General features: G+C 45.5%; 1 protein-coding gene and 1 long non-coding RNA gene across 3 annotated transcripts; one reads left to right on the top strand and one right to left on the bottom strand.

The window, feature by feature from the left end:
- Positions 1–5: 5 nt before the first annotated feature.
- On the top strand, positions 6–3,722 carry rrm2b (ribonucleotide reductase M2 b). Of its 2 annotated transcripts, none has more exons than XM_048993735.1 (9): positions 6–145; positions 945–1,088; positions 1,361–1,477; positions 1,653–1,786; positions 2,139–2,233; positions 2,321–2,454; positions 2,723–2,827; positions 3,053–3,166; positions 3,246–3,722. In XM_048993735.1, the coding sequence occupies exons 1-9, from the start codon at positions 113–115 to the stop codon at positions 3,396–3,398; spliced, it is 1,029 nt and encodes a 342-aa protein (XP_048849692.1). In that variant the 5' UTR covers positions 6–112; the 3' UTR covers positions 3,399–3,722. The 2 variants fall into 2 exon arrangements, with proteins under 2 accessions (XP_048849692.1, XP_048849693.1); XM_048993736.1 differs by having other exon boundaries at positions 9–145; positions 1,029–1,088.
- Positions 3,723–4,581: 859 nt separating this feature from the next.
- On the bottom strand, positions 4,582–6,548 carry LOC125719185 (uncharacterized). The gene is made up of 2 exons (XR_007385031.1): positions 5,693–6,548; positions 4,582–5,230 (listed from the first exon to the last, which is right to left on the bottom strand). It is a non-coding gene; the product is annotated as an uncharacterized LOC125719185 (long non-coding RNA).
- Between the last annotated feature and the right edge of the window lie 3,006 nt (positions 6,549–9,554).

Raw genomic sequence — 9,554 nt, forward strand, 5'->3', positions numbered from 1 at the left:
GCATGCGCCTCTTTAAATTCACTTAAAGCTCTCAGAGTCAATCGCCCGGAAGCGGGGTGCGGATGGCAGTGGGGTTCGGCGGTTGCCGGGTTCTCTGTCCTCCGCTCTTGCCATGGATCCTCAGAACTTAGCGTCGCAGTCTCAGGTGAAAACCGGGGAGGGAGTCGCCCGGTCGTTTGTGGGACCAAGCTTATGGGAGAGAGACGCCGCGGCCGGGGGAACCTGGCGTTTAGGGGGCACTGTGCCCCGTCCAGATGGTAACCCGCCGGGTCTCCGCGTTAGCAGCTTGGCCTCCGCGTACATTCGTGAACAATAACGTATTACTAAATTCAGGAAGGAACGGTGTTTATCTGTCAGTATTTCATAGTCAAGTGAGAGAATTAACGTACGTATGTATGTATAGGGCTTAGATGTGATGTTGATTTTCTTCTTACATAACTAGTCCACAAATAGCCTTGCACCTGTTTTGGTATTAAATTTAAGCTATCAAGGTATATTCTGATATTCTTAAGTTAGTTTAAAAAATTATGTACCTTACTTTCAAGTTTAAAAATATGCTATTTAAATACGTTAATTATATTACAAATCTTATTTTCCTCTTAGGTAAATATTAGTAAATGTGAACTTTTATAACTTGAATATTCTTTCTCTTGAAAAATCATTTTCATTTTATGTTCGATGTGTACTTGTATAAAATTACCGATGTGTACTTGTATAAAAAGGTTGTGGTTTAACTTGTCGTCAGAATTTCTTATTTACTTGTTACGATGTGCCCTTTTTATTTAAAAAAAGTCTTACATTTATGCACTTAACCAGGAGGACTTAACATGGTGGTTTGACGATGTGTATAAAAGGAGTCTCATGGGTAAATTTGATTGAGTGGACCTCTGTGAGGATACAGCGGCATGAGGCATGTTGACGTTAAACTCCCTATGATGTTGCAGAACGGTTTCCAGGGGAACACAGAGGCAGAAGATGAGCCGCTGTTGAGGAATAACCCTCGGCGCTTTGTCATCTTCCCTATTCAGTACCCTGACATCTGGAAAATGTACAAGCAAGCTCAGGCCTCCTTTTGGACCGTTGAAGAGGTCTTTCATATCCGTCATGCTTCACTCCCGTCATTCTGCTTTCCCGCTTTTAATCTTTAACCTAGTCTGTCTAGTATTGAACTCGTGATGGTAGGCTGGTTAACATTACTTATCGGTTGTGCTTAGTGGTGCACCGATGTGGAAATTTCGGCCGATACCGATAACTGGCTAACCTTTGAGCTTCTGCCGCATGTAGTTCCAGAAGCAGGTGCTTGTTGAAGGTATCTTATCACCTAAAACCAAGACCAAAACTGTGTCCTCGCTCTGCACAGGTGGACCTTTCCAAGGACCTGGTTCACTGGGACCGACTGAAGGCTGACGAGAAACACTTCATATCCCATGTCTTGGCTTTCTTTGCAGCCAGCGACGGCATCGTCAACGAAAACCTGGTGAGTCTGCCCTGGTTGTAGCAGACCACATGTGCTTAGTCTGTAAGATTCCGAATGAGCTGGTTTAAGCACAATGCGTCAATCGGGAAGTGTGATTAGGGGTGTGAGATGGTCAAACCAAGCAGTCTGGTTCCCCATGTCGCTGTGACCCCTGCATTCACCTCCTCCTTTTCAGGTACAACGGTTCAGTCAGGAGGTGCAGATACCAGAGGCCCGGTCATTCTACGGATTCCAGATCCTCATTGAGAACGTGCATTCAGAGATGTACAGCATGTTGATAAACACCTACATCAGAGACCTGAAGGAGAGGTTGGTGATGACATCACGACTCTATCTCTGCGTGTTATAGTGTTCTTATGACCAGAGGTCCTGGTGGTGCTTATAGGACTGTACTTGTAACTGCAGGTTGGCCAGCTCATGTCCCGAATAGATCTGATGTCTCTCCGTAGAAAAATCAAGTCAATGAATGTGATGTGATCTGTGTAGCTCTAGATAACCCTGTGTAAAACATAACAGCATTCACCTCTTTAATGGTTGAACTGGCCACAGATAATCAATGCTCATTCCTGGTGTCTTGCAGAAGTTGCATGTGACGAGTTTAATTCACGCTCCTAATCATGTACGATTGAGCCTGACCACTTGGTAACCCCCCCACCCACAGAGATTTCCTGTTTAATGCCATCCACACCATGCCCTGTGTGAAACGGAAGGCTGACTGGGCGCTGCAGTGGGTGTCCGATGCCAAATCCACTTTCGGTCTGGTTTACCGTTCCTTGTTCTTTCAGCACGTCCTGCTCTGTTTCGGTGGTCATCGGGTGCTGACCCACGTATCCTTCATTACAGGCGAGCGCATCGTAGCTTTTGCCGCTGTTGAGGGCATCTTCTTCTCTGGCTCCTTTGCGGCCATCTACTGGCTGAAGAAGAGAGGCCTTATGCCGGGACTCACGTACTCCAACGAGCTCATCAGCCGGGACGAGGTGAGCCGGGTGGGTGGGACTGAGCTCCATGCGTGGGAATATCTTCACATAGTCTCCACTTTGTGGCCAGTGGGTTAGGACACTGAGTGAAAGGGCATCAGTTCAGGTCCTTGGATTGCCAGCTTGGTGTCACCGTTGGGCCCTTGAGCGAGGCCCTTAACCCCAATTGCTGCAGGGACAGGCTGACCCTACTGTCTCCCTTTTTATGTTGCTTTGGATAATAGTCTCTGCTAAATACGTTAATATAAAATATCTCCTGTTTCTCCAGGGCCTGCACTGCAACTTTGCGTGCCTGCTGTACAGCTACCTGCAGAAGAAACCGTCAGAAGATCGAGTAAGAGATATCATCTGCGAAGCCGTCAAGATAGAGCAGGTCAGGAGAGCACTGAACAGGAAGCCGCCGGCATCATAACGGTCCAGACCTACCGTGGGGCGGGAACCCAGCTTGGCGTGACACGTGCCGCTGTCACTGCTCCAAGAGCAACACCTGGACAGTCGCTCGGAATAAAAAGGCTTCGTTACTGCAGCTGAATGTCGCTTTGGAGAAAAGCAACTTGTAAAAAAAAAAAAAAATGTAAATGTCACCCGTCTGTTTCAGGAGTTCCTGACAGAGGCCCTGCCAGTGAACTTGATCGGGATGAACTGCTCACTGATGAAGCAGTACATCGAGTTCGTTGCTGACCGCCTGCTCACAGACCTCAAATTATCCAAAGTTAGTGAGCTCTGCTATTGGTGAGATGCACCTGCCGTCCTATGGTGTCGCTGTACTCAGTGGCCGATCCCTTTTCCAGGTGTTCCATGCGGAAAACCCCTTCGACTTCATGGAGTCCATCTCGCTGGAAGGGAAAACCAACTTCTTTGAAAAGCGGGTTGCAGAGTACCAGAGACTGGGCGTCATGTCAAACACCATGGACTGTGAATTCACGCTGGATGCGGACTTTTAACGTTTCCCCACCTCACCCCCCTCGCCCAATACTTTTAATTTATTATGCTTAGGATGGTTTTATGAAGTTATTCTGATATTATTGCAACTCTAAAGCAAACCATAGACATTGAAAAGCCCGTCAGTGTGTTTTATATTAGAAGAGAGCTAACTCTGGGGCTAGGGTGCCATGGAGACAGGCGTGCGGGGCAGGGGGGTGGCAGACAGCCGGGCCTCGGGCTGAGCAGAAGCCTCTTGATGTCTCCTGTGGTAATAAGCAACTGCAGCGTTTCCCTGGAGATTTGCATCACGGTACATTCTCAAGAGTATCGACTTTGAAAGCAAACCGTCCCCTTGTGGTTTTTTTTCCATCCTTGACACGTGCGTTATGACATGTGGCAGCTGCCGTTGTTTGCCTCGGAGTCCGTTAAAGTAACAGTTCTCTCTCAACACATGTCCAGGAATCTGGTGTTTGTGTACGAGAGCGGTCACATGAGTGCGTGTGAGTGAGAGAAACAGTATACTGTTCTGCACTTTATTTTTGTATGTTTAGGAACATATCTTGTGTATTTTAGGTTCCTTAAGTGGGATATTTCTGGTGCTTTATATGCAATTTTTATTGGATTTGTTTCAGGGTAAAATGAATGTATGTGTCTTGCAAACATCGTCATGGGGGAATGCTGTTTTGTTTCTGCCATACATTTGTATGAAACAAAAGATAAAGAATCTCATTTCAAATAGGTCTTTGAAAGTCAGCGGTTCAAGTGGGGATTCTAAATTGCTTAAATTCGTCGGTCTGTAGTACTCATGTCTGAGAAGAATTACTGGAAGGATATGCCAGAACAAGCAGTAACATGGCTGGGTAAACGCTGCAGTGTTAGCAGGAGGAGAGGTACGGGGAAGGAGCTGGCCTCGCTTCTCATGGTCATATAAAGGCTAGTGTACTGTCCGTTTTCCTTGCTTCCCTCCTGTGATTTTTGTCCCTCTTGTGGTGCCGTAATTCTAGTATCCCGGCTGTTTGCAAACAGATCAGAAGGTCTTTATAAAGTCTCAGTGCTGTTTGCATGTTGTTGAGAATCACCAAAGTGACGGCAGGACTGTTGTCAAGCCACAGAAAGATGAGGCGCCTGTGCTTTCCGTTACGTTCTTTGCCTCGGGGCTCATAAACATTAAGTTCTTACAAACACCTGCACAGGAAAAGCAGCTCACCTGTCTCTGCCCAGTCAGTTTATTATAAGACAGCATCTGGGAAGGAAATTGCACCCCATGACACGATTTCAGACCATGGGCAGGATCTGCGCCCAAATACTTCACCGACCGTTAAACAGTCACCAAAAGGAAGCGACTGTGCACCTTGAAAGGGAGCGTTTCTGTCGTTTTCAGAAATATCTCACCCACTGTTGACACGAGGAGAAACCATTCAGTTTGCATCTCAAAGCTTGTGCAGCAGTGGTGTACCGGGATTATACTGGGCTCGTTACCCAGAAGCTGCTAGATCAAGACCTTCTTTGTTGATGTGACTCATGCTTTCTAGGGGGTTGGTGTGTGGCTCAAAAGATTAGGACAATGATTGTGATTCAAATCCCAGAGTTGGTTGACTAATTTCACCACAGCGCCCTTGGGCAGGTCCCTTAAACCCCAATTCTTCTAGTGACTGTCTCAACCTGTTTTCTCACTTGAACAATGTGGAATTGGACTGGGGGCAATTTGTGGTTCAGTGGGCTAAGCCTGTGTGGCTGTAATCAGAAGGTTGCTAGTTCAAGCCTGGTCTTGGTATGTATGTATGGATATGTGGGGGGGTCCTTAGCAATCTCTCAGATACATCAGTGGTGAAACGAGGACACAGATGCAGTGCTGTGGAGATTGGAAAATGTAAAATTAATAAGTTGTACAGGAATAGTTCTCAAACTATTTACACGGTTCGGAAGGTCGGAAAATTTTAGGCTCTCCATATGACCAACGTTTAAATACAGCTATACCTCTGCGTACCAGTAGGGGGAAGTCGCGTACCACCCAATGGCCGCAGAATCAGAATCTGGTTGATTTGGTCAGGTATGTTAGCACATACAGGGAATTTCTGTCTGGTTGTCAATTCACCATTAAGATCAGACAAGGCACTGGTCAAATACAGTCCGGTTGTTATATATAGTTTAATAGTTCTTATAGTTTAAGAACAAGGTCTGTAATGTTGGAATCCAGCTAAACATTAAACAGCAACAACACGAAGTCTGGACTGGTAGATACAGTGAAAACGACAACTGAAAAGACGCCTGCCTCGTGGAAACACCACAAGATGGATTCTGACGGGATGCTCACCAGGGTCGATGATCGCCAGCGTGCACTCTGTAGTACCGCCCACAGGCCGTTCCCAGCTCAATGTTATTCCCACTGTAGTGAACACCAGTCTTTGCCAACATGGCATAGTACTCAATTTATGATTTCCCGAAAAGGATGACATAACATCATCAGGTCAGTGATATATCAGGGTGTCGCCGCTGTTTGAGGTGTTACCCACACCCATCACAAAGACATCCAATCAAAATCACGATCTAATGCCATAAAGTAACAGTTTGAGACCTAATCTCAGAAAGACGTGGGCCGTCATCCTCCATGTTTACCATGATTTGGTCACTTTCTCCACTTTTGCAACACAATTTGCTCGGGCTAAAACACAGCAGTTACCCCAGTGCCAGGCAGTTGTTGCCCAGAATGACCAGCTTGGCTTTGCCCTGGCGGATCATCTTCAGCGTCTGTTTGTATCCCAGCACATATTTTCCGCTCTTCATCACCAGCTGGAGCCTGCAGTTGATGGACTCCAGAGACTTTTTCTGCGTGTCAGAGACAGTACATCAGCCGGGGGGGGCACGCAACTGTCAGACAGGACACCAGAGGCCAGCGGATCTTAAACTGCACCGACACTTCAGTGACATTCTGTTCAGTGACATTCCGTCCTGCACATGTTCTGCAAACTCCCATTCTGAAGCGCTGCTGAAGCTGGCTGGATAGCATGTGGTCGGGGGGGTTGCGTCCCTCCCCGCACTTCACTCACCGTTTTCTCCGGATTAGTACTTTCTGCCCCCGCCGTACCCCGAGCGTAACATAAGATAAATAAATCCTCAACCTGTACTAGTACTCGTCCAGAGCGAGAAAAGCCCGAGTGCCCGGCATCCACTGCGGCTGCGCAGTGAGGTCATCGTTGCGAGGAGAAGCGACGCGCCAAGATTTAAAGGGACAGTTTCCAGGAGAGCAGCAACTAAACAAAAATAAAAAAGAAAAACACGTAAAAATAAGGACGGCTGAGCGGCGATCTGCGAAATAAATTAAAGTCAAATGGGTTTCTCTTCCCCTGTTTGTTTGTAACGTCACCATCATTTTGTTGCGTTTATATGTCCCTCCGCGACCATCAGAAGAATGATAAAATTATGGTAAGCACACAAGCGTTAACCATTTGTTATGTAATTAGATCCTGCAGGTGGCGCTGTTTCTAGGTCTTATGTGCCCATTTCAAGTTAAGATTAGATTTGTCATGTATAGCCGTAACACGGAAATTGGCCTATTTCTAGATTGTGCACAAAAAAACAACGTACAGAGATTTTAAAAATAATTTATATGACCATATACATATGGTAAGTTTTGACAAATTACAGATAAGTGTGTACAACTCAAAAATGTAATAACCTGTATGCAGCATTATGGAACTGAAAAGCGCCCAAAGGTACCACCGTTGCATTGAATAGCTATATTTTTGATCCAGGGCGAATTTTAATAAGTTATGTGTCCAAAGTCTTAGTTTACCAGAAGCCGTCATAATAATATGACACAAGGCAAGGACTCGTAACTTGGAGGTTGTCCACCTATCATGTGAGTGCAGGGTTGCACATCTGCGATGTTCGAAACTACGATTAACATTTTTAAATGGTTGGACGGGATCCTGCACACATGCTGTAAAAAACGCGGTGTCAGGTGAATAGCTTGAACTGCATGGGCGGCTGCTCCTCGGCACAGGCTGGCTCCGAAACGCACGCCCCTGGACTGGTCCTCCTCAGCATAAACATCAGCATCAACATCAGCATCAACAGCAGCATAACCGGGACATCCTCACGGTCTCTCATTCACATCGTGCCGACGCTCCTCCGTACACCGGGGCGCCAGTCATGCGTAAAGACGCGTTTGGCGAAATGAAGGTGTTAAGTGACTATTTCAAACAGTCACTCTGAACTCTACACATGCCACGGGAGTTATCGATTTGTATGTTTTTTAATAAACACTTCGGGCTTTTAATTGCTCGTTTTGATTTTGCCTTCATATAGTCAGGATGGGATGTTCAAGCAGCACTCAGACTATAGCAGGAGAGAGGAGCAGAGCAAGAGCGAAGCCGGAGGAGACCAACGGAGCGAGTGTGGTTGGTGAGTCAAAATGCAGCTACATCCACTTTGTTAAAGCCCAGACCTTACGAAATAGGATTTACAGAAACTTATGCTTTGAATACGACCTCTGTTTATCGCCGAAGGCATTGAGTTTAATTTTTTAGCTTTGCCAGACTAGTTGTAATCGTGTTATCTACGTGTCTCCCGGAGAAACTTCAAGTCGGTGGTATTTAGAAACAGCAAACTTTCTCAGGGAAATTGAATGAACAATGCAGATATTTAATACTTCGATTCCCGTGCCATCTAAAACCAAAGGATGCATGTATTTTATTATTAAAGAGTTTATTGTCGTATAGTCATTGTAGCTCTTCATCTCTCTCTTTTATTATCGCCACTGGGACGCGGATCTCATGCTGTGAAATTACCATACAGCATGATTACTCTACTGTTTGTCTCACCTTGATTTATCGATCTTAAAACTTTACATTTGAAACTACACTTTGCCAATTAAATAGCCACTTTAAAGTATTTTTAACTACCTGTGAATTTTTAAATTGAGGAATGCCATTTATTTCTTAAATGCTAGTGGATAATAAATATTATTAAAGACAGAAGGTGTGCGGCTTGATGCTTGCTTGTAAAAGATACACTCGCATTCTTTACCTGACCCGTTATGCGGGTCTTTCTTAGTTCTTTGACGATTTTCTTCCGCATGTTTGTGTCACTGTACACAAGATTATGTGACATCTTTAGTTTCAGGGAGAACCGGAGGTGGCCGCTTTGCTTCGGTTGCGTGCCCTTTCTACTTTCGGTGTACCGTTGCTAAACGACAGGGTTCAAGCTTTCATGATGTGCTTGTCACTAAACGTCCAAGTTTAAACCACACTTGACACGTAGACCCATGTTCTTTATTTAAGCTGCAGTGCGCTGCCTCTGGTTTACTTTTTAACACTGGTTGTCTTACAGTCTAGGTGATGTCTGGAAACATTAACGTGTACAGACTTGTCAGACGTTAATAAGTAACAGGAGTTTTTCTAGTAGCCTGTAAAGTTATTCAGAGGATGGAAGTGTTTCCCGTTTCCGTTCCTGTTCTGTGTTATTGATAATTCATCTTATCGGTCTTTTACATTCCTGACTCTGATAGGTCAGTTTATCTGTTTTGGTAACGTGGTACCTTACTTATCTGATAGGACGATATTTTGTGGTCTACCTCATTTAGCACAGTGCCTGTAACTGGGCCCTGCCTGTCCTATGTGGTTCTTTTAGACTATTCACCAAACTGGTACCTCTCCTAGGTGGCTCTCATACAGTTACGCCAAACTAAACTGATGCTCAGTTGAGTGAGGCTCACTAGAAATTTATGAGAAGGGCAGCTAAGCCATTACAAGGGTGGCTGATTTTAGTTAAACTGAACGAGAACACACTATGTTAACTAATTAGTGTACCTTTATGGGGGGGGGGGGGGGGGGGGGGATTAAAGCCCTCCTACCACAACCCTAGGAATCCTCCTGCTGGTGCTCTTATTGTTCAGTAGAAATTCCAGCACCATTGTTTGGTCTCATGAGCCTCAGTACTGCAGCAGGTTCTTTGTACACAGAGGGGATGTTATTAAGCACACATGACTGAGTAGAGGTTACGGTTAAACTCCTCCTGAGTTCCTCTATCACTGCCACCTAAAACATGGTGGCACTCAAATGAGACGACATATGGTATTGGACTGCACTTAGATACTTTCCTGTCTCAGAACGATTTGTCATATAGTTTTGTGGTGTTTCTGTCACCCTCTCATTTGACAGACGCCCGCAGCGAAA

The sequence above is a fragment of the Brienomyrus brachyistius genome, chromosome 23 (genome assembly GCF_023856365.1).
Source record: "Brienomyrus brachyistius isolate T26 chromosome 23, BBRACH_0.4, whole genome shotgun sequence".
NCBI classification, from domain to species: domain Eukaryota; kingdom Metazoa; phylum Chordata; class Actinopteri; order Osteoglossiformes; family Mormyridae; genus Brienomyrus; species Brienomyrus brachyistius.